This window comes from Melanotaenia boesemani, chromosome 13 (assembly GCF_017639745.1).
Source record: "Melanotaenia boesemani isolate fMelBoe1 chromosome 13, fMelBoe1.pri, whole genome shotgun sequence".
In the NCBI taxonomy this organism is placed as follows: Eukaryota; Metazoa; Chordata; class Actinopteri; order Atheriniformes; family Melanotaeniidae; genus Melanotaenia; species Melanotaenia boesemani.
Genome location: NC_055694.1, coordinates 13,819,924 through 13,844,904, shown reverse-complemented (window position 1 = coordinate 13,844,904; position 24,981 = coordinate 13,819,924). Strand labels below are relative to the sequence as shown.

Genomic DNA, 24,981 nt, shown 5'->3' with positions numbered 1-24,981 from the left:
ATTAATTACAGTCTAATATGTTGATAACTGTTGGTTGACAGCTAAAATCCTTACACGTATCAAAACTTGTGTGCAATAAACATCTTATAAAACAATATTTTGAGAATTTTGGATTAAATATTGTCATCTTTTACGTCACACCTTTCAGTCAGTTCACATCAGCTCATCAATAAGTCTAATTTAATTTTGTCTGCTAAAACTCTAGCATGCTGGTGCATAGTTATAATGCATATGAAGTAATATCATTGTGTTACATCATATTCACTTATTCATATACATGCATTCATTTATTTGCATTTTTATGCATGTACAATAAATTAAGTTGCTTCATGAGAAGTAAAATAGGTGCCTTCACATATACTGTATGCCTGATGATGCTATGTGCGATGGTGCTTTGTATGTGTGTGAGTGCACGTCTCACCGTTGTCTCTGGCTGTGGATGGCTCATCCAAAGCCATCTGTTCTGCTAGTTCGGACAGAGAGTCATCGACGGGCCGAGCGCTGCGTAGAGACATGGACAGCCTCCGTTTGATGATCTTCATCCTGTCCATTTTCTCAACTGCACCACCGGGGCCCACAGGCCTAAGTAGGGGGGGACACCAACAACATTATCATTATCATTTAAAGCCCCAAGAACATCTCATACATCAAAATCACAGCCATTTTTTTTTTATTTTAAGCATCAACAGCCAGATTCACACCACCTTGTTAGTGTTTATTGTACAGTGAAACTACTGCAGTGCAGCCCCTGCGCATTTTCTAAAGTTCTTTGGGTTTGTGATGATTGTGTTTGCTCATGCAGCGTGTATTCTCATTGTTATGTATCCCAAGTGCAAACACTGCAGAATAAAAAGACAAAGAATGTGAGACAGACAAACCCACAGAGGCAGAGAGAACGAGAGGGAATGAGAACAAACAAAAAATGTTCAGAAAAAAAACAACATGTAAATGGCTGACTGTGCAGCTCCTCAGCGATTTTAGACAAGAGCAGCTTTCCTGGATGATTTGTGATTGACACACAGAGACACTGGTTGTTCCATCAACTATCATCCATACTGAGTCTGTCTGATACAAACCACAGTCGGAAGTAATTCTAAGCAAAATATTATATAAATCAAACACTTCATTTAGTGTTGGTTCTTTAACAGGCCATTCAAAACTCAAGCTCATGTGGCAATAAGAAATCTATGATGGAAAGTTAGTTTCCAACGCTTTATGGTATACCATACATGTAGCTGCAAGATATCAAAGCATCCCATCCTTAAAATAAACAGAGCAAGTGTTCTATGTGTTCAGTGGTGTCCTGACTATGTGATATGCGCTTGTACTTTAAAAGTTGTGCCCCTCAGCAGTCATTTAATATCTGCTTTTTAAGGATTTGTACAGTCTGTGTCTTTGTATGAGTGTATTTTCATGTGCGGAAGCCACTTTGTCGTATTCCATTACACTCCACTTTAAGGCCTGAAGGAAGATGCAGCTATGGTATGAGTATTTCTGTCTTGCTTCCACTCCCTGCTCCTTCTATCTAACCCATAAGGGGTTAGATAGCTAACATGCACAAGCATACACACCAAAATATGCACAAATCTACTTTGCACTGGGTGCCTTTCTCTTTGTTCCTATCCTTGGAGGCTTCAACAAAAGCCATTCATCCTTTCAGGCTCTCAGTCTTTCAGGTCTATTAGAGACAACCAGTGCTACGAAGAAATTCAAACACGCTCACTCGGGACAACCGGCTTTTCTCCACCAGGGGATGTAAGTATCTATTGCTCACAACATTGCCCTTGCCAGCTTATACGTGTGTTTTCAGATGTGTTTGTCTTAGACAAGATTAAGTTTAGGAAGAAAACAAATGAGCAATAGGAGAGCAACGTTCCTTTTATTTCACATCATCCCTTGTGTGCATTATCATGAAACAAACCTTCCTTCCCCCCTCCATTTGCATATTTTCCCCAGAGTTCATTAGGGAAGATTTCTAGAGACTGGGTTTTCCTCATGCAAACTGGCGGCTATCATCCACAAATTTCAGGAATAAATTAGTCACATTATGTAAAATAGCTAGTATATGATTTTCTGCTTATTATCCAGTTCATTCATAGCAGCGTTATCATCAACACACACTTGAGTTCATATCCAGGCATGTACACACACACACATGGCCACACAGTAATCACTAATTTCACAGTTTTCATCTTATCTGAAATAAACTAGCACCAGTAATGGGAATTTTATCTCCATATATATATCTATATATATATATATATACAGTATCTCACAGAAGTGAGTACACCCCTAACATTTTTGCAAATATTTTAGAATATCTTTTCATGGGACAACACTCTAAAAATTAAACTTTGACATACAGAATATCAAACTATAGAAACTAAACTTTTATATTCTGTACGACAATAGTTGATTTCTATAGTGTTGTCCCGTGAAAAGATATACTAAAATATTTGCAAAAATGTGAAAAATATTGTGTGTGTGTATATATATATATTTATGCTAGAAACAAATGTTATCAGTCATAATTGCTAAGCTACAATATTACCTCTAAGGGTTAAACTAAGACTAATGTGATACTTTCACACCTTTTAATCATTACAGAGGCTATGAGTGCATCTATGTTGGGTGATTTAAAAAGTTCCAGGGAGAACGAAGCATAATGAATGTGCACCAGATATTGAGTCTTGTCTGGTGCGGATGGATGTTGGGAGTGTGAAGAACTTGGCAGAGGCGCAGCAGTGAGTGGGATAAGACATGTGGCTACAGACTGCAACATGTGCAAGCCACACTCACCAGACACCAGGCAAACCACAGATGACTATAATACATAGCTCCCACTAAATAGAAGAGAACACAACAGATGACAGAGGCTGCTTGACCGAGACGTTCAAATGCGCTACTTAAACTGCAGTTGAAAGCAATTCAGCCCGCTGATTCACAGGCGTTATGATATGAATATGTGATATAAAACAAACATGAGAGCAAAAGTCAATAGGTTAAGCAGCACAAAGGAGTAAAGGAATAAAACATCTTCTGTATTTGGACCAAATCATTCATCTGTGTCTGCTAACATCCTGCGTACATCTGTTATCACAAGCATGTTTGGGGTGGCTACATGGATTGGTGGCTTGGAGGTGAGGATAACAGACACACCTCTGAGAAGGGCAAAGAAGGAGCACAGTCTGATTTATTCAAGACACACACCATTTAGGTTGCTAGGTTACAGGCCCGGGCTGAAACCACAGATTCAGCCTCTGAGATAAGGAGAAGGAAAAAAAGTGACTGACAGAGCTGAGAATTCCCATTTCACATTTCTCAAAACTTGCCCCTCATGCAGACACAATCTCAAAAATGATTGTGTCAGCTTTCGAAGCTCCCATCCTTCCAAATTCTGAGGCCCCCTCAGAGCACTACATCATACTTTCCTTGCCAGGCAGCCTCGGGAATGCGTCTGCCAATTAAACCTCTTTAGGAAGCAAACAAATCAATGAACCTAAGGTATGTGTGTGTGCCGTACACACTAGCTCTAAAAGGATACAGTCACATTGCAGACATACTCATAAATTTCAATAGATTGTGAGTCCAAAGTTGTATTTTGTTTCAGCCATATTGTCTTACAATTTTCACCGCTCTTTCTTTCCTTTTCATTACAAAACAAGAATTATTCTGCAATTCACTGACACATGAATCATATGCATGCTTGCACACATATGCAATGTGGCAGAGTGGAACGGGCACTCAGTGGCACTCCACTGCTTTTGCACAGCGGCCTGAGGATGCATGAGTAATGCACAAATCTGCCCAACTACAGAATCCCACACACAAATGTGCACATAACTACATAATCCAAACAATGGCCCATTCTTCTTATAAACCTGATGCCTTCTTCTTGGCATCTCTTCCATCACTTAACCTACATCTTCAGAGTTAGAATAAGTTAGTAAGTAGAGTACAGTACTCCAAACAAATGACATACAGGAAAAGAATAAGCAAACAATCAAAATGCCAGTTTCTGCCACATGAAGGGAAAAGACCCTTTACTCTAAGATAATGGTTGTATCTGACTCAGATGGATTATAGAAAATGCAGATTCATATTCATTTTGGCAGTACTGTGGCTAAAATCTGTACCACCGTATTATTATGAATAGTTAACCATAGCTTTTATGGAAGATGTAAGTAATACTTCCAAAACAACTCTGACTACTGCGTTCAGTGAAATAACCCATGTTCCACTTACTTCATCCACTTGCACTGAAAGCTCTGTCTTGTTGGTTTGGCAACAATAATGTGATTCTGAGTAGAAATATAGCTTCATACACTTCAGAGTTCGTTGTCACATCATCAATAAAATCAGTAACCCAGTTCCATTTGTAACTGTACATTTCCATGTCCCACCGTGTTTAACAGGTAACGTGCTACACTTTGGATCACAAGTCTCTCCTTTCCTTTTTTTTTTCTCCTCCCATAATTTTTATTTTACCTATGCAGTGTTGATGTTTTTTTAAAGTTACGTTCATATAGCAAAGTCAGTTGAATACTTCTCCTTAAGAATGTATCAGAAATAGTTGACTTTGCTACTCTTAAGAGTCTCTACAAATAAAAACTTTAACATGTACAATCAATTCCAGACCTTATCTAAGGTCTAAACTGCAAATCAGATTGCTGCTGCAATGGATTGAATGAAATAGAAAAATATATATAATTTTTTTTTTTAAACTATTATTTTATTATCAATGGTGAAGATATGAAAGTAAGAATTTTAAATTGCTGTGATGACCATTTGTGGATAAAAATGTCCCATTTCAAGTTGCATTCAAAAGTGCAAAGGTCATGAAATCTTGTCTGATTTAAAGAACTAGGGGGAAAATGACTGTCAAGACAATTACACCACATCGTATACACAGGGAAGGGACTGCGGTAAAGTTGGTTGGTTCTTCGATATTGGCTTGACATTCGTATTTATTTGTGCTTCTAATCACAGACCACGGCGGTGCCAACTTGGTCAAAGACTGTAGCTTATAGATACATTATCATACTTTAATATACTACAAGATTTATGTAAACTGTCCTTGCGATTTGAAAATTTTACCAGAAAATAGCGACTTCGCATTGTAAACCGACCATCACTCGCCGTAGTCGACTAAGGGACCGTGTGTAAATTACACGTTTCAGCATAAATGAAGTCATGAAAATTGGTAACCAAAAATGATAAAAATGATCTTTCACTATTCTTTTTGCTGTAGTACATCATGTTTATCATGTCCTATCTACTACAGGTGAGATTATTCTGATAAAGTACTTTATATGCCCATAGTATGCATTTATGACCTGAAAATATTCACTAAAAATCAATTAATTGACTTTTTATCATTCTTTTTGCTGTAGTACATCATGTTTATCATGTCCTATCTACTACAAGTGAGATTATTCTGATAAAGTACTTTATATGCCCACAGTATGCATTTATGACCTGAAAATATTCACTAAAAATCAATTAATTGACTTTTTATCATTCTTTTTGCTGTAGTACATCATGTTTATCATGTCCTATCTACTACAGGTCCGTTTATCTTGATATGGTATTTTATATGCCCATAGTATGCATTTATGACCTGAAAATATTCACTAAAAATCAATTAATTGACTTTTTAACATTCTTTTTGCTGTAGTACATCATGTTTATCATGTCCTATCTACTACAGGTCCGTTTATCTTGATATGGTATTTTATATGCCCATAGTATGCATTTATGACCTGAAAATATTCACTAAAAATCAATTAATTGACTTTTTAACATTCTTTTTGCTGTAGTACATCATGTTTATCATGTCCTATCTACTACAGGTGAGATTATTCTGATAAAGTACTTTATATGCCCACAGTATGCATTTATGACCTGAAAATATTCACTAAAAATCAATTAATTGACTTTTTAACATTCTTTTTGCTGTAGTACATCATGTTTATCATGTCCTATCTACTACAGGTGAGATTATTCTGATAAAGTACTTTATATGCCCACAGTATGCATTTATGACCTGAAAATATTCACTAAAAATCAATTAATTGACTTTTTATCATTCTTTTTGCTGTAGTACATCATGTTTATCATGTCCTATCTACTACAGGTGAGATTATTCTGATAAAGTACTTTATATGCCCACAGTATGCATTTATGACCTGAAAATATTCACTAAAAATCAATTAATTGACGTTTTAACATTCTTTTTGCTGTAGTACATCATGTTTATCATGTCCTATCTACTACAGGTGAGATTATTCTGATAAAGTACTTTATATGCCCACAGTATGCATTTATGACATGAAAATATTCACTAAAAATCAATTAATTGACGTTTTAACATTCTTTTTGCTGTAGTACATCATGTTTATCATGTCCTATCTACTACAGGTGAGATTATTCTGATAAAGTACTTTATATGCCCACAGTATGCATTTATGACCTGAAAATATTCACTAAAAATCAATTAATTGACTTTTTAACATTTTTTTTGCTGTAGTACATCATGTTTATCATGTCCTATCTACTACAGGTGAGATTATTCTGATAAAGTACTTTATATGCCCACAGTATGCATTTATGACCTGAAAATATTCACTAAAAATCAATTAATTGACTTTTTATCATTCTTTTTGCTGTAGTACATCATGTTTATCATGTCCTATCTACTACAGGTGAGATTATTCTGATAAAGTACTTTATATGCCCACAGTATGCATTTATGACCTGAAAATATTCACTAAAAATCAATTAATTGACGTTTTAACATTCTTTTTGCTGTAGTACATCATGTTTATCATGTCCTATCTACTACAGGTGAGATTATTCTGATAAAGTACTTTATATGCCCACAGTATGCATTTATGACATGAAAATATTCACTAAAAATCAATTAATTGACCCTTTAGGCCCCCAAACGCGAAGGCCTCCAAATTTGTAATCAATATGTTATGAGAAAAAGGGAACAAAACAACGGTTTCAATAAACACATCGATTTAAATAGGCCTTTGGACCGCCTTCGATGCTCTGGCCTAAATATTGTCTATGACTCCAGAAAATATTACAGAAGCTGGAACAAAAAAGAATAGAAACCCAACTCGTAACATCTCATTGTAATTGGTTATTTATTTCCAGAGAAAATGTTATAACTTCAAAATCCCATTCTTCCATAAAATTAATTTATACTCCACCCACTTGCTCTTGAGTTTTGAGGCAAAACAGCAGCTTGTGAGGAAGGTAAGGAAGCATGTTTTTTTTACTAAAGTTTACTAAAAGCTACTAAGTTGTTTTTTGGAAAACATGAGCTATATTTTTCATGATACTGAATTTTATTAAGAAGTTAAGAAATCTCAGCTTGTACAGAGTTAAAAATGTAAAATAAGCTGTGGAATTTGACACACTTAGAAATAAGGTCCAATCAGCAAAGGCAGTGCAAAGGCCTTTTGTAATTGTAATGTTTTTTTCTTTTTTTTTCTTCATTTCATTATTGTTTTTCAATCATATCCCATTGTGTGGCCGTGAATGTGCTCCAAATCTCAAAATTCAGACTCAAAAAGGCATAGGCTATATGATAGACAGATAGATATACAGCATATACGTACACATATAAGCCTACAGTGTTTCCTTTACATAGGCCTAGCCGTGGACAGCGCCACAGCAAGAAAATGTCATTAATAAAACATTTTCACGGGTTTCTGTGAATTTTAATTGGACTTGCCCTGCTGCCGAAGCCTGAGTAAGCAGCGTACGTATATGCTGTATATCTATCTGTCTATCATATAGCCTATGCCTTTTTGAGTCTGAATTTTGAGATTTGGAGCGCATTCACGGCCACACAATGGGATATGATTGAAAAACAATAATGAAATGAAGAAAAAAAAAGAAAAAAACATTACAATTACAAAAGGCCTTTGCACTGCCTTTGCTGATTGGACCTTATTTCTAAGTGTGTCAAATTCCACAGCTTATTTTACATTTTTAACTCTGTACAAGCTGAGATTTCTTAACTTCTTAATAAAATTCAGTATCATGAAAAATATAGCTCATGTTTTCCAAAAAACAACTTAGTAGCTTTTAGTAAACTTTAGTAAAAAAAACATGCTTCCTTACCTTCCTCACAAGCTGCTGTTTTGCCTCAAAACTCAAGAGCAAGTGGGTGGAGTATAAATTAATTTTATGGAAGAATGGGATTTTGAAGTTATAACATTTTCTCTGGAAATAAATAACCAATTACAATGAGATGTTACGAGTTGGGTTTCTATTCTTTTTTGTTCCAGCTTCTGTAATATTTTTTGGAGTCATAGACAATATTTAGGCCAGAGCATCGAAGGCGGTCCAAAGGCCTATTTAAATCGATGTGTTTATTGAAACCGTTGTTTTGTTCCCTTTTTCTCATAACATATTGATTACAAATTTGGAGGCCTTCGCGTTTGGGGGCCTAAAGGGTCAATTAATTGATTTTTAGTGAATATTTTCATGTCATAAATGCATACTGTGGGCATATAAAGTACTTTATCAGAATAATCTCACCTGTAGTAGATAGGACATGATAAACATGATGTACTACAGCAAAAAGAATGTTAAAACGTCAATTAATTGATTTTTAGTGAATATTTTCAGGTCATAAATGCATACTATGGGCATATAAAGTACTTTATCAGAATAATCTCACCTGTAGTAGATAGGACATGCTAAAAATGATGTACTACAGCAAAAAGAATGATAAAAAGTCAATTAATTGATTTTTAGTGAACATTTTTCAGGTGATTGGCAGACGATCCCTGCCGAATGTCAAGCCAATATCCAACAACAAACCAACTTTACCGCGGTAGGGAACTGTTGTTACGGTTTTTTCTTGTTTTTGGACATTGCAATCGTGGTGCATCACAAGGACGAATGAACTGATGCGCATGGCATTCAATCTGGGCACCCCACAGTAAGACTGGTATAAATAATTTAGAGTTAAATGATACTCCCAATACGCAGCAATGAAATTAAATGCTCTGAGACATGTCAGTTGCATAAATGTACCCCCTACACCTTTTTATATGGACTGTGCACGAGGTCATCGGCAGCACTGCAGCCCCGCAGCACTGGACTGCCTGACACATTTTGCTTGCGGGTGTGAGCGCAAATCCTAACGACATCCATGTAGTCCGAACCGGCGCGAAAAGAAAGTACAAGAGCAGCCGGACGATGAATCCCCACGGGACATTAAACCAAACACGCGGCGCCGCACGCACGTCAGGCCTGGTTGAGACAGATTCCTCTACCTTCAAGGCCTTTTGCGTTTTCGGTCAGTTCCTCTCTCCCCGTATTTTCCTGACGCAAGTATCCGGGAAGAAGACAATCAGGAAGAGGGGGAGGAAAAAAGTTGCACAGCCGCCCGACCAGCTGAAAGACTCCGTGGTAATAGGTGTGGGGGTAATCTCCCGACGCATGAATGTACATTTACATGCGCTGGGACGCGAACGTCAATGTGAAATTACAAGCGGCATTGCTGTGGGAACTTCGATTCTAATCGCCATTTCTCGACTCAATCTAACCCTTGTGTGACTTTAATGTTCTCATTACGACTCAGATTTCTACGATGAGTGACAAAGTATTCATATTAGTTCAGCGTAAACGCGATGTTGCCCGTAAAATACATTTTGTTTCTACGAGTCGAAAAAATAAGTACACCTGCAATGTCAAGTGGTAGGACAACCCTGGTTTCGGTGCTTGTGGTAACAAAACTGTAATTACAGGAAAGAAACGAAGAGTCAAAACAGGTCGATCATAAACAAAACATGCAGCTACCACCGACCTGCTGGTGTTCCTGCTGTTGGAGACTATTGTTCCACTTGTGTGTGGTAATCCGGCCAGCACGCTGGGATGAAGCCACTGCGACAAGTTCCTCCAACAACTTTGCCGTAAAATACACTAGAATTCCTATTACCTGTCGGATAATTATTAACCCAGTGTTGCACGACGTGTCGTAGTGTCCCGTCGCCTGACAAAGGGCATTGCTGACCTGTAATAAATCATTTTCTGTGCCAACTTTCGCGTATCACCAGCGCCGTCCCGTCCGGTGATGATCAGCCATATCGCTGCTGTTGTATGGATCCCAAGTGGAAGCAGTGGCGTGATCCCGGAAAACACCGCAAGGGGTGTGTGTGTGTGTGTGTGTGTATACGCGTTTATCAGACCCTTTAACATCCACCCCCACTTCAAACAGCCCCTCTCTGTATAAAAGTGAGGTCAGATAGAATAATTTGGGGGTGCACCATCGCCAGGGAAATTAGCCTTCATTAACCAAGCTGAATTCCTTTTAAATAAGCACCTCAGAGAAAATTCCTGTGAATAATGCATGGGAATTATGGAAATTAAACAGCATGATCAACCATGAAAAAAATAAAATAAAATGCTGTTAAGTTTCGGGGGAAGCCATTCTAAAGTCCAAAAGTCGTCTTCCTATTCTCATGAAGACGCTATATAACTTTGCTGGTCAACAAAAGTGTGTGTAAAACACTATGGAAACTATGGAAGAGTGTCCCTTTTTAAACTACTGGCTTGACTTTTTATATAAGCAACTTTATGGTTTTGATGATAAAAAAAATATGGTAAAAATAGAAAGCTTTTATAGGGATTACCTAAATACCTCAATTAATGGAAATCAGTGTTGACACTGCACATCTCTGACTGCTGATCTTCGCCACCCCGTGGTTGATATTGGAAGCAGAAGCATGATTTCACTCAAGCCAAATTCATCCAAGCAAACCCCAGAGAGACTGTTATAGCCATTTAGTTAAAATAAAAATAAAAAGAAAGCATATGGTTGCTGACATTGCACTAAAATGTTATCTTTGTTTATTAAAACTAAATGAGTTAATGTTTCAAAATCAAATTAGATGACAAACCCATTTTTGACAGTCAGCAGATGAATAGTACGAGCTTTAGAAGGAATACTAAACATGTATGCATAAATAATAATAAGGACACCAAATAAAAATCATCTGAGAAAACCACTGAATTCCAGCTACCCTGAGTTTTTATGGACACATTAAAGGAAGATAATAAATTTAATATATAATAAATTAAAGGGAGCATCCCAATTTTTATTTTTAGAAATGCAGAATATGTAAAATACAAATTATGATGCTAAGGAGCCATAATCAGGAAGTGATAGCAGCTTAAATATGAATGAAAAATACTTTATTAATCCCAAAGGGAAATTCAATAGAATATGAATATGAAATATAAGATCCGTAATGTATTATATGTGTAATATGTAGATGAAAAAACACATATATTATTGTAAACTTAAAATGGAGGGGATTTGATATAGGCCTGATCTGTTCAATAAAAAGAAATAAGAACTGGGAGAATGTGTTTATTATTATGATTCTGAGACTGCATGCATTTTATCAGTAATATACGCTACTCACAAAAAGTTTGAGATATTCAACTGGTGAGTGGAATTTAGAGAAAATGTTAAATGGCCATACTACATTGATATCATATCATGAATAAAAAAGTATAATCATGCAATGGTAATTCCTTTATCTCAAACAAGTTATTGAAACAAAAGCTAACAGCAGAGCTGATTATACCACAACATAAACATGTTAATGTCTCAGTAACTTGTCATGTGTTAGGTGTCGACTTGGTTTCATGATGTCAAAATGTAAACAGTATGTTTTTTTTTGTTTGTCAGTTTTTTTTTTTTTTTTTTTTTTGCAGTTAATCATCTGTCCATCACATGTTATGCTTAAATATTAAAATTTGTACATGTGCATTAAAAACTTAAAAGAAAGTCAAATTAAGTTCACCTGTAAAGGTTTTAGTGCATTTTAGATGCATTCTGACATCATACGAAAAAGCTGAATATCCCTAACTTTTTGTGAATAGCGTATGTCCTGTTAATGTTTTGCTTATTTAATATCACCCCATTTTAATCCGTGATTGGTGATTCTTCCTTTTTCACCATTAAATGGCCACAACGTACCTAAAAAAAACCATTTGTAAGCTACTCTGCTAGATTTCACACAAGCCATGTTGTATCAGGTACATTTGTTTGACATCCAATATTTTGTGTGAAAACTTTTCTGTTTTTGAAATAATAAAATGCTTAAAAAAGGGAGGGAGAGTGAACCATAGGTGTTTCCTTACATATAAAGTCACTAAGGAACGAAGGCCTTGTCAAGGTTCCAGCTATTTCAGTTGAAGCATCTATAATTTGATATTACACATCTCCCCTCTGAGCTATTTTTCATGTTATGTTGCACAAAACATGATAATTAAATTTATAAATTGTTCGGGTGTTGACCGCTAGAGGCCGCTAGCGGTTTACTGCAGCTCCTGAACAGCACAGCGGCCTATGTGTTCAAGAGTCGTTAGCTCGTCTGACTCGTTGTTGGGCAGGTTCAGTGCATCAAGCAGTTAGCTAACATGGGATTAAGGGACTTTAGGTAATGATGGTACATATATTCATCAAAGAAAGCCAATGTATGTGCATTAGCGCAATTGCACGAAGCTGGCTGCTTTTTTTCTTTGGTTAAAAGCTGCAGAGACGTCGGCTTCTATCAAAACAGCTCCAGGTTAGTTGCGGAGTTTGCTTCGTAGCTAGCTGGATAGCTAAGGTCTGCTAACGCCAAGCTGTCAACTATGAGACTGAATTAATCTGGTGGATTTTTGCACTTACTTTACTTTTTAACTTTCTGACTGATTTATAAGTGTGTGATGTAAATATGGAACACGCTCATGAAGATTTCTTAGAGGAGGAAGAATTCAACATCAGCGACAAACCATCTGCATCACCTTACAATTCCCCTTTTCGGTCTACTCGACTGCACATCCAGAGAAGCAATGTCTGCTCTCGGGCTTATTTTGTTGTGGTCATGGTGTTCTTCCATGTCTACATACTGAACGTTATCGCCTTGCTGCTTTACGTACACTACAACAACGGCCCTGGGGATTTAGTTGGAGACGGGGGCTCCTCTGCACCAGTTACCGACAGCGGAAACAGTTTACACCAACCTGCCCCATCGTCAAGAGATCTACATGTGGAGGACCAAATCCAAAGTTTCAGTCTACCTCGCATTGAGGGCATACGGGTAAGAGACGGGTGTGAAGTTAGCATGATTAAATGTAACTTAAGAGTGTAACCTAACTCCCAGATGAAAAGAGTCCTTAAATGCTGTCAGTGTTTGCATTACGTACATTGCTAACTGTTTAACTACACGTCTAAGAATTAAGTAGTCACAATCATAGAGAGGTTACTGGATGATGCTAGGTAGTCTAGTTTTATACCTGAAAAGTATGTCCAAGAAACAGAGACAAACAACAGCTTAAAATGACATGCCAAAAAAATTGAAAATAAAAATGTACACAATGACCACAGTGAAACAAAAAACCATTACAAAGTGTTGCAAAATGTGTCAGAGATGCAGAGTGACCAAAACTGCAAGCAAACAAGAACAAAGACTTGTACAGTTTAAGCAAACACTAAAAAAATCCCTTCCCTACACTTGCAGGTTGGACATGTCCAGCAGGTGTCCCTTGTACCAGATAAAACACATGAAATGAAGACACTCAGCCTAAAACCTCTGCTATTTGGTAAGTACATTACAATCTTTGTCTAGGAGCTAGTTAGTGGCATTTTGAAGGGATTTATGATGAGAGACGTTCCTCTTTGATCTCACATATTGGGTCAGATCAAGACATGTTTATAACTGATTAACAACGTCTAGCACAAAACTAAACTGGATCCCTTGTTTTTACTGCACATCCACTGATGCACATATATTGCAAGTGTTTGGATGCCTCTGAAAGGTCTACTGTGTAATATTATTTTCCTCTTTTCTTTCTTTTTTTTTTTTTTTTTTTTAGAAAACAAAAGCAGCTCAGTAGATATTCATAATTTCTGCAAAGTGAGTGTTTCATGATGCAGCTGTAAGGGAGCTGTTAGTATGATACAGTACCTAAAATAACCGACAATTGGGAATAAAGGGACGGTATTTTAGGCTGGTTTTGCTCGAAAACAATACGCACTGGAAGATACATTACGAAGAAGATGGATTGTAGATGGTGACCCTGTGTGCCTGCTTTTACCTTTTTTCATCAATTCATTGTGGAATTTTAAATGCTACCTACCTGTTATTTAAAATTACAACTACAATGACCCATAAAATTAAATTGATGAGCGCTATTTAGACAGATGTATTCTTTTAAAAACAGCAAAAGGAAACCAATACTGCCCTAACTGTAACTTTGACAAGAGCTGTGTAAAAATGTTAAGTTTTTTTACTTTATTTTGCAAGAACAAAACAGGACAAAAATATTTTAAGAATGAGCTTGTACACTATAATTTTTTGTTTTTTTTCTGTTTTGTATTTCTTAATTAGTTGTGGAGTTACTGGCATGTCAAGCAAATCAGCAAATTAATTTTACTAATTTGACCTTGTGTTCATAAAATACAAGCATCAGATAAAGGTTTGACCCATCAAAATTTGACTGGGACCCTATTTAAGACATAATTTTAATTCTACTCAAAGCCATGCAAATACAAACCAGCAATATTAAGTTAAAATTTACAAATACCGTATGTACATTTTCTATTTAACAGACTTTATTTCTTTTACCTCCACTTCCAAAATGCCACAGTTTGATTCTTGATGTGCTCCTTTGTGACCAGTTCACAGCATATTATTTCCTCCATAATAACTTGTTTGAAAATGATTAGGAAAGAAAATGGAACAAGCATTATTTACAGTTGGAGCTCCATGGTTAAACTCTAGATCCTATCCTCTAACCATAGTTTGTTGCACAATGCAGTTATTGAGAATGATCTAACTTGACACACATTAGCTCCTGCATCTGTGACGTTTCCACTTGCGGGCAGCTGCCATTAGATTCTTGTCCTGTCTTTGCCAGACGTAAGCCTTGTTGACCACCAGACGCTCCCCCTGCACCGTGCCGGTCACTACAAAGGTGCCACCTCGTGGATGTTGCCGTGTCATGTTCCTTACACAGGTGGCATCCCTCTCCAGCCACAGCTCAATGCGGGAACGAATCTGCCCACCTAATAGGGGCCCATGCTTCAGGACATCCAGTTTATCAGCCAGTGAGAACTGAGAGAGAGTTATTGGACTGTACTTGAGCCGTGTCAGGCGCAGTTTCACGACTGGGAAGACATTAAAGGAACAGAATGCCTGAATAGCATCTATTTATGGAGCAGTTGACTGTGGTTAAATAATAACAAACAAGCAAAGTTGCAAAGAGGGGTCATCAGTGAAATAATGCTGGTACTCACCAAAATCACTCCTACAAAAGGTATCCAGCGCATCTTTTGAAGAAGCAGCTTCCTCCAGTTCGCAATCTCGACAGCTTGCCTGAGGCACTGAAACAGTCAAACCACTAATTTAAAAACAAACTAATTTAACAAAATTGGCTCAAGCATGTGTGTCTGTTGTCTGTCACCTCTGCGCCCCCCAGTGTGAGCAGTGGTGTTGGTGATGGAAGATATGCACATGAGATGATCTGCAGGATACTGGTCACACCTCAGAATTTCAGGCCAGGGGTAGCCATAGCAACTCATGATTGGTGCACAGCGGTCTCGTACAGATTCACACAAACTTTTGCAGGGTGAAATAAACCTGATGAAGTAGTGGAGAAGGAGAATGAGCAGCAGTGATTAGATTAAATGATTTGACATGATTGCCGAGTGGTGAATAACATTTGGTTTTTGTTTTCCTTTTTCAAACTGAATGGTGTCAATGTGACAAAAGCCTTTCCATTGAGACCTGCATCAATTTGCATACCTTTAAAAAGGGTGTTATCCCTTCATAACCTCAGACCTTTGTAACATCATCATTAATCTGACTTTTTTTTGTTTTTTAGATTTGTGTGGATAAAACTGGCCCTTATCTGTCATTTTCTTTCCAGTGGGACCTCTTATATCTGCAACATTACTGCACTGCGAAGTGAATTTCTAAAATAACAATTTATAAAAATCCTATAAGAATTCAACCTACTTGAAAAGTATAAACTCTTTTTGTGTAAGCTTACCGGTCGAGGCAGATAGGAGCAAAGAGAGAGCAGAGGAAGATGCGGGCATCAGGGTGGCACTCTCTGGCAAGCAGCGGCAGCCAGCTGGCACTCTGTTGCACCGCTTCAGCTGGAGACTCATGGCCCAACAAGTTGGGCATCCTCATGGTGTCATAGCCGATGTTTTGGCACAAAGCCATGCCAGACGGGATAGGTACACAGCGAGAAGAGCTACGGGGCTCCCATAATCCATCATCACTGGTTGAAAGTGTGGACCTGAAGTTAGTTGTTGTACCAAACTCTCCCCACCCTTCACCACTTTCAGGTGCTGCAACTCCTGGTTTAGAAATGCGAGTATTTCCCAAACCCGTTTCACTGCTGCCGGCTGTACTTGTCCTGTCCCCAACCTTTTCCTTAAGTCCAGATCGAACCTTAACGTCCGTTCTAACATGTCCCTCCAACCCTGCCATTGCTCTACTGGGACTTGGCGCTGATGTGCTGCTAGGCCCGGCCAGCAGAAGGAGAAATAGCAAAGCAGCTGAGCGGGATGACATTCTGATTGTAAAATGAAGAAATGTTGTCATTTGAGACAGAAGGTGGAAAGTTGGAGAAATCCTGAAGTAATGATCTCAGTGTGACAGTGGAGGAGAGGATGGAAGATTAGGTGTATTTATAGTGGGCGGTCAACAGACTTGCATAGGAAGGGGAAAGGGGAGGTGTAGAGAGCAGAAGGGAGAAGGGGTGGGGTACAAATTGTAGTGTTAAGAAATGTGCATTTGCTTGCATTTTATTTGTAGAATTTGGGTTTTGACATGGCTAAAGATTTATTTTGTGGATGAATTGGTATTTTTAGGATTTTGGCTGTCTGCCATTTTTTTTTCTTTTTGTCCACAGCATGAATTGAAGACGATACAAGTCCTCATATAGTAAAACCACCCATCCACCCTTTCCATCCCACATTTTGCTCCAACCCACAGTTAACTGCAGTGTCCTGCCCTGAACTCCCTTTTTTTTTTTTTTTTTTTTTTTTTTTTTTTTGCTTTTAATTTTTTTTATCCGCCCCTGCTGTAAAATTTTCCATTTAGAATAATTTTTTTCTTTTTTTTTTATTTGAATGAACACTCAACTCATGCAGACACAATTATATTTGTGCACAGATTCACACAAATGTCATTATTGACTAGTAAACCCTCAAAAGACAATAATCAAAATGGCTCTTGAAATAGCAGAATGTGTATGATGCTTGTGGATAGTCTCTGCTTGGGCGTTTGTATGTGTGTGAACATGTGCAAAGGATACAAACAAAATTTGTGTTGTCGTGCTGTGTAGACATGGCCTGATTCCTGTTCTGACAAGCAGGTCACTTCCTTTCCGGGGGAGAAAGACAGACACTGGTGGGAGGGAGAAGAGGAAGGCTCAGTCCCTCTTCATTCATATTAGTTATCCAGATTAATGAGACTTGACTGGACAATGGGGATTAACTAAGGGTACAGTGTAAAAGACACGGGTGACAAACAAGGCTTCTACTGTACATTCAGCCAACCTGCTGGAGGCCTTTTATTAGAGGGGGGAAATGACTGAGAGACATGGATGGATCGCCATAGGAAAGTGGGGAAATCATGGAGCAGTGCTTTGTATTTTCACATTCAAATTTGAAAAAGTTGGGAGTAACCTACAGTGTGCAGGAAAGTGCAGATGAATGTTGTGGAGGAGATTTTGAGATGAGAAAGTAAAATAAAAGATGAAGAACATTACCAGTAGGCTTATTTATTTAATGGGAACACACATTACAAAGTTGATTGTAATGCTTAGCAGTTCTTGACTCCCTGAAGGCTTCACTGTCGCTCTTTTGGAAGAAGTCCAGTGGTGTCAGTCAATAAAACTGCCTGTGGGACAGACAGTACAGCAAGTGAGTCAATGAGAAGGGATGAGGGAAATGGCTTGTACTCGTTCGATAAACAGTATATACTTAAGCCTTTCTGTGCTTGAACACTAAAACAGGACTCAATCAGATATTAAAACATAACATCAGCAGTTATTGATTTTAGTTTCTTTTATTGAGAGTTAAGGGAATTATTACTTAAAGCCCTTGTTCTTTATTCCTGTTGTTTGCACAAGATGTAGAATATAAACAAGATGCATATTCCATTTTCACATCTTTTTTCTTACATTTGAAGTTATCAAAATAAATATTGTGGAAATTTTGCTGGTGTTTATTAGCATGCTTTGATGAGACTGTCCCAAAATTCCCAGTGAAAGGTTTTTTGTGACTATCTCTGTGACAATCTATATAAATCCATTAAACTGTCTGATAGATCAAGTCACTGCTGACAGAGATCAGTCTACGGTAATCCACTTAATGCCAATCAATCAATCAGTAATGCAGATGTGCAGGAAAGCTTGCATGTCTGCTGAAGTTGTATTACTTTTCAGACATATTTTTGTGGTGACTTTAATTGAGGATAAATATTTACTTCTATCAAACCAGCCTTTAAAATAATTTGCTTGTTTATTTGCTTTGCTTTGTTACCTAACAGTCATGTGTCATCTTAAGGTGTGAATGTGTGAGACATTAGGCACAGCAGTAACTCTGTAAACACTCAATCTCAAGCACACTTTACATGTTTTTGATCAGCCCTGCCATATCTCCAAACCAGCCTTTTTTTAATCTAAAAAATCTTTGATCCTTACTTTCATCTTGTGTTGACTACATTTGTGACTGAGGTGACTCATGAAGAAATAGTAAACTCCAATGACCAATGAAAAAAACTATAATTGTGCAGTGAACTTCATTTGCTGCACAAATAAGGTTGCGGATGAGCACATAAACTAAATGCTTCTGCTTGTTTGGACATTGGGTTGCCAACGTTGTAACACATCATGCTGTTGTTTCATGCTCTGGACAGAGATCCCTGGTTTCCTATCAGAAGAGGAATGCCGGGTGGTGGTGCAGCTGGCTCAGCTCAAGGGTTTGATGGATAGCCAGTCAACAACGTCTAGCCGAGGACAAGAGGAGTCAAACCAGCCGCTACTTTCTCTCAGCACAGAAGAGGTCTTCAGTCTATTGGATCTGAACCAAGATGGGCTGCTTCAGAAGGAAGAGGTGACAGCAAAGAAACAATGAGCATCCATATTTCATATAGCTGCAGGAGGAATGCATGTTTCCATAATGAACCTCATCGGTCGGAACATTATTTGCTTTTTGGTGAAATTGAAAAATATTGTTGTCTTTTCTTCAGCTTGTGAGTCATTCCCGCTCTCGAGATGGAACTTGGTTAAGTCCAGACAGCTTACGGCAGATACTTATGGGTCTTGAAGGCTCCCAAACAGGTCTGTGTTCCCGTTGTTCATTCATGTCTGCATTTTGGAATGCACTTATTCCATTCAGGAAAGATTATAATTTAAGTTATGAAACCAAAATGTAGACTGAAAACTTAATTTTCCTAAATTTGAATCGTTTATTCACAACCAGCAATACAGAAAAATTAAAACCTTTCAGTCTTAATGCATGATATAGTTGCAAGATTAATTATTAAGATAATTAAAATTTAGCCTTGTCTGATTTCTGTTCTTCAGTTCTGTTTTTAAGGAATAAAGCTACCACCCTAGCGTTCCTCTGGTGTGTGTGTGTGTGTGTGTTGTGGTTGTGGTTGTGGTTGTGTACTGCTAATACCACCATAAATTGCTGACTGGTGACTGTGGTTGCGTGCAAGTCTTTGTGAGTGGCAAGGCAGGAAGAGGGGTGACACCGTTTTGACCTGATGCCATTGTGCCAGGCGTTCTACACATCCCAATCCGGACGTGCCTTGTCCTATCTCATTAAAACCTGATTATTCTGTAACCCCTTTCCTTAATTTTCCCCCGGATACCCTGCATCCCACAACTCCCTCTTCCACTCTCTTTGGATAACCCACCCCCTCTCCAGCCACTTCGACTGTGGCACCCCAGAGCTATTGTTGCGGCTGGGGCGCGGTCTCCCAGGGGAACTGATGGGGGCGGGGGGGCAAGGCAATTTTAGCTCAGAGTAACAGCACATGACTGAACAAAGAGGGGAGTAATGGGGGGGGGGGGGGGTTAGAGAGAAGAAAGCAGCTGCTGTAGATTAATGTTCACAAAACAAGAATTTGAGATTACATTCAACCATATTGGGCTCAGTCTGCTTTAATTTTTTCTTTTCTTTTGTGTGCTTTTCAGGGATGCTGACATTGGGAGACTTTAGGCGTGCTTATGATGTGTCCCAACGTCCAGGGCAGCAGCAAAGCGGGAAGCTTCATAGTCATTTCAAACAGAGAAACAAGCATACATGGCTTCATCAAGGGCCAGGATCTCACCATGTGCTGCAAACACTCAAGAGCAGGTCACTAACTATTCGATTTTTGTCATTCTCTTAGATGCCTAGAAACTTGTATTAAACTGGACATACTATTTTTCTGTCTTGTGTCTTGAACTCAGGGTAATCAGTTTGACACGTCTGCCCTCTGCACTGGTTGAAGTGAGCGAACCACTGCAAGTAATTCGCTATGAGAACGGACACTTCAGCAATGCCCATTATGATAGCAGCCCTTCCCATTCAGAGACCACTTGTGCACATACACGGCTGGCAGGAAACACATCTGCTTTCACAGAGGTGTCTTGCAGGTATTCATGATGTATGGTGTCCTTTTCATGATCTAAAGTTTGGATACTTTTAAATGTGATTGTGTTACCAAGTAACTGAACATTACTCGGTACACCCTTTTGGCTTTTTGGATTTGGTGAAACATTTTTTTTTTATCTCCTGTTAATTTCCTGTTTTGTTTTATTTCAGGTATCTGACTGTCTCATTCTACCTCAACTCTGTAGAGGCTGGTGGTGAAACCACCTTCCCTGTGGCAGATAATCGGACCTATGAAGAGAAGGTGAGTTTACTTTCACAATCCATTATAAAAAAACTTCATGCCATTTTATGTGTTTATTTGTTTTTAATGCTGTAATATGCTAAATAAATCAACAAAATCCATGGGGTGCATAGAATCTGCGAATTGTTTTGTGTATTTTAGGCTCTGGTCCAGGATGGGGTTGATTTGACAGACACCCAGCAGACATGTGGCCGAGGGAATCTGAGAATCAAACCCACTGCTGGGACAGCCCTCCTCTGGTACAACCATCTCTCTGATGGAAGAGGTATGAATAGAAAGTGATAATTATATCATATGCACACATAAGCTGTACTGCATGATGGTCTGTCTTTACATTTATATATAAATATAAAGCAATGCAATCAGTCCCATGTTGCTAACATGTAGGTCCCAGTACAAGGACAGGTGTGTTTTTCTTATTTACCACTATCACTTATTTATCTATTTTTAAACATGCTGATATTTTCAATTTAGTGCCTGCAACATGTTGAAAAGATTTTAGTAGGGCATCAAAAGATGGACATAATTTCATAATGCGTATAAAAAAAAACACCTAGTGAAACTTCTTACAACTGACAAGGTCAATAATTGGATAAAATGTTTGGGTATAAAAACAACAATCCTGGAAAAGGTGAACCTTCAAAATATTAAGTAAGAATTAGAAAACACTTTGCTTTTATAACTATAAATACTGCTCCTCTTATTCCCAAAAACTTATTAGTGTTCAAAGAAGACATGATATAACACATTGATAAACACAGCCGTGTTTCCAGCACCATATTCAAAATATTTTTAAAGAAACAAGGAATCCGCTTCAACATTTAATATCTTGTCTTTGTGCAATTAAATATATAGTTTTAATTTCCCTACAGTCTGTTTTTCCTCTTGTTTTCACAGCATCTGAACTTCCTGTAAACTATTCTCTATAGCTCCAGAATATCCTACGTTATGAGAAAATGGTCTTTTGGGTCGTTCAGTTCTCACATTTTAATGCTGTTCTGCTCCGCTTTTCCATTTGTTGTTTCACCCTCATTTACAAGTTTTTCTGAGCTTAAAAAAATCCTGTAATTCTATTAAATTAGACTACCATAGCCTCTCACCGTAATAGTGGCTTTGACATGGCCATGAATAACTGTTTTAGCTATCGAAATGCCAAATTAAAGTACTTGATAAAGCAACAACATCAAGCCTGATTACAAGTATGGTAAAACTTTAATTGCTGGGATCTGCGGGCATATGATCATAGTCATTAGCAGTACAAACGCAGCCCTGTCAGCACTCTGATGCTCACCTTACTGTAGTGGCTACAGCATCACACTTATCCCTCAAGTTTAAATCCTTTTCTTCTTCCCTGCTTTCCACAGGTTGGATGGGTGAGTTAGATGAGTTTTCCCTGCATGGCGACTGCCCAGTTGGGCGAGGGGTGAAGTGGGTGGCCAACAGCTGGGTGAATGTGGACCCAAATCACCAGCAGCAGGCCCGCTATCAGAGACTAGTTGCTCAAAGGCAGCATGTTAAGCCTGGCATGGAGGACCATTACCAGTCTGTTTCACACAGTGACCTCCATCAGGATCTATAGCCAGGCCTTTTATTGGCACAACAAAGTAACCCTGCTTTTGCAAATGAGTTCTTCTCTCATTAGTGAATAAAGTGACATCTGGCTGACATTTCCACAATGTCAGATGTTCTAGTTAAAATGAAAATTGCACATAATATAACATATCACCTCCTTTTAACATGCATTTATTAGAGATTTTGATATAAACGTCAGGGGACAGAATCAGTTTCCAATTAAATAGACATAAATAACATATACACAGATTTTACAGAATGAATGTCATTCTTTTGAAACTGCACCTTTCAAAATAGACAATAGATACAGTTATGCTAAAAATGATCTATACCCTTGGCAAATTTAAACTTGGAAGTTATTTTTAAATAAACCAACACATTTCTTCTGACTGGAAAGGAGATAGGTGTGTGTAAAATGTGATGCTACTGTATGTTATAGACTTCAGTGAAATAAGAAACAATTATGCTTGACTTACATTTTATGAAAAATGGCATGTCCAGAATTATTCATAGCCATTGTAAGTTGTCAGTCTATGGGAAAATGGAAGGTTCTACCTTTCCAAATACTCTTTGCTGTTCTGAAGCATTTCCCTGATTAATTGGGAACTGCTTTTTCATCAACTAAGTAGGTGGGACCTGCACTGGCAGGGCTCGTAGTTCGAGAGGTGAAAAAGAATCCAAGGATAACAACCAAGGCCATCCTGAGGAGTCTGGGCCATGCTGCTGCCAACATCTCTAGGCAGACAGTCCAACAGACACTGCTTACTGCTGGATTGCACAGATGCAAACCAAGGAGAAAACCACTTCTCCAAATAAGGCACATAAAGGCCCTCCTGGCTTTTGCAAAATCTCATCTGGACAAAGAATTGGGTTCTTCTGGTCTTCTGTTTTGTGGTCACATGAAACATAAGATTATTTGGCCACAATGCTGTAGCCTTCATTTGGCATAAAAAAAGACCATTCCCACAGCCAAGCATGAATGTGGGAACATAATGCTTTGGGGCGTTTTTCAGCAAATGGGCCAAGCAACCTTATTAAAGTAAATAGTATAATGAAAAATAGTGTTTGATGCTGTTATAGCCAATAGAGGCTTTTCCACTGATTATCAAGAAGGGTATGATTAAATGTAGACATGCCATTTTTTGTACAAGTGTAAATAAAATCATAGAATTTTTTTCCCCACAAGTGATACCTTGTAGCTTTTGGGAGATATCTGTCATTTACAGTCAGAAAAAAAAAGTCATTGGTTGAATAAAAATAACTTGGACATCTAAATTTGCCAGGGATATGAATAATTTTGAGCCCAGCTAAGCGTTTTATGGTGGCTTGTTAAGGATGCAGTCATAGAGAAGAGCCTGATTACAAGCCTTCCATTTAGGTTTACCAGGTATCAGGTCCCTGTTGCAGGTCACTTTTTATTTATTAGTATGGAATTAAAGCCTTTTGTTAAAAGCCATCACAATGGTCATATGAATGTGTTTCTAAGAAGTTTTTGTGAGATTTTTCTTTCTTTGTCAGCTCTGTTCTTCAATATTGTTTCCAAAGTTAAGGAGCTTTTATTAGTGTTATTTAATAAGATATGTCTACTGCAAATGCAGTCCTTCAGGTGAAACTCATTTAGGTTTTAGTATATTTAAACGTGTGTTTCTCATCGTTACAACTCAGACGTATTTATTGTCAGACTATTTATTTATTGCCACCTGCCAATTATGTAATTTAAAGTAATGTGTATTTATAAAAGCTTGATGTTGCACTGAATCTGTTACTGTGTGTTATTGTACTTGCATGTTATGACATGCTTTGAAATATACTGTATAAAGCTCTTCATTATTGGTGTCATTCTTTGATGTGGTTAATGTATACAATGACCACTAGATGTCACCCAACACTAATTCCAGCACCACAATGCAGTTAGCTGGGACTTCAAATAAAACATTTGTTAATTAGAATTACATTTATTGCACAGGCAAACATGAAAAAACCTTTAACCCCAAAATTCATTATCTATGTAGAAGCCACTACCAAAACATTTTGAGTTCAGGTTTCCTGTCGTGCTAGCAGGTAAGTAAAGGCCATTAATGAACAAATGATTTATTAATTAAAAAAACAAAGTAGTTTGAAAGCATTTAATCCCATTATGTCCAGATATCACTTAAGGTTCCATTTCAGATGGTGCTGATAACATTTGTAGTTGCTGTAACATGTTTGATCTGTTTTCATTATATTAAATATTATGTGGTGGATTACAGATTGCATTAATAGAACTCATAGTTGGCCTGAAACAATGTGGGAGCTGCACACCTTGGCTCATTATGAGTACATTAACTCCCAGCTGCATTGCTGTGGGACAAGTGGGACAATAAATTGCAACAGTGAAAACGTTTCCATACCTCTGTAAGGGATGAATTCATACTCTTCTGGTTTGAAGGGTATTTTGTTGTCATCAGGGCTCCTC

General features: G+C 37.9%; 3 protein-coding genes across 6 annotated transcripts in view; 1 reads left to right on the top strand and 2 right to left on the bottom strand.

Annotated features, from left to right (window-relative positions):
* LOC121652368 (cyclin-dependent kinase 17-like) overlaps positions 1-10,135 on the bottom strand; it is a 41,731-nt gene extending 31,596 nt beyond the window's left edge. The window contains exons 1-2 of one of the 4 annotated variants that reach the window (XM_042005130.1): positions 9,836-10,135; positions 422-582 (exon numbers count right to left, since the gene is read on the bottom strand). In XM_042005130.1, coding sequence (XP_041861064.1) covers positions 422-551 — 130 coding nt within the window. In that variant the 5' untranslated portion in view covers positions 552-582; positions 9,836-10,135. The remainder of the gene's footprint in view (positions 1-421; positions 583-9,835) is intronic. The other 3 variants (XM_042005131.1, XM_042005133.1, XM_042005134.1) reach the window with 3 other exon arrangements.
* Positions 10,136-12,402: 2,267 nt separating this feature from the next.
* On the top strand, positions 12,403-24,353 carry LOC121652370 (transmembrane prolyl 4-hydroxylase-like). Its single transcript, XM_042005135.1, has 9 exons — positions 12,403-13,124; positions 13,545-13,626; positions 18,963-19,159; positions 19,296-19,386; positions 20,251-20,413; positions 20,509-20,694; positions 20,864-20,954; positions 21,096-21,219; positions 22,319-24,353. The coding sequence occupies exons 1-9, from the start codon at positions 12,759-12,761 to the stop codon at positions 22,531-22,533; spliced, it is 1,515 nt and encodes a 504-aa protein (XP_041861069.1). The 5' UTR covers positions 12,403-12,758; the 3' UTR covers positions 22,534-24,353.
* On the bottom strand, positions 15,108-16,709 carry LOC121652372 (secreted frizzled-related protein 5). Its single transcript, XM_042005137.1, has 3 exons — positions 16,078-16,709; positions 15,490-15,665; positions 15,108-15,409 (listed from the first exon to the last, which is right to left on the bottom strand). The coding sequence occupies exons 1-3, from the start codon at positions 16,638-16,640 to the stop codon at positions 15,258-15,260; spliced, it is 891 nt and encodes a 296-aa protein (XP_041861071.1). The 5' UTR covers positions 16,641-16,709; the 3' UTR covers positions 15,108-15,257.
* Positions 24,354-24,981: the final 628 nt, after the last annotated feature.

Bases quoted from the DNA above. Each gene is read 5' to 3' on its own strand.
- LOC121652370 (XM_042005135.1), top strand. From the start codon at position 12,759: ATGGAACACGCTCATGAAGATTTCTTAGAGGAGGAAGAATTCAACATC. The intron at 19,160-19,295 runs GTGACAGCAAAG...TCTTTTCTTCAG, and splicing joins GGCTGCTTCAGAAGGAAGAG to CTTGTGAGTCATTCCCGCTC. The intron at 19,387-20,250 runs GTCTGTGTTCCC...TGTGCTTTTCAG, and splicing joins TCTTGAAGGCTCCCAAACAG to GGATGCTGACATTGGGAGAC.
- LOC121652372 (XM_042005137.1), bottom strand. From the start codon at position 16,640: ATGACAACATTTCTTCATTTTACAATCAGAATGTCATCCCGCTCAGCT. The intron at 15,666-16,077 runs GTAAGCTTACAC...CTACTTCATCAG, and splicing joins GCTCCTATCTGCCTCGACCG to GTTTATTTCACCCTGCAAAA. The intron at 15,410-15,489 runs GTGACAGACAAC...TGACTGTTTCAG, and splicing joins TCACACTGGGGGGCGCAGAG to TGCCTCAGGCAAGCTGTCGA.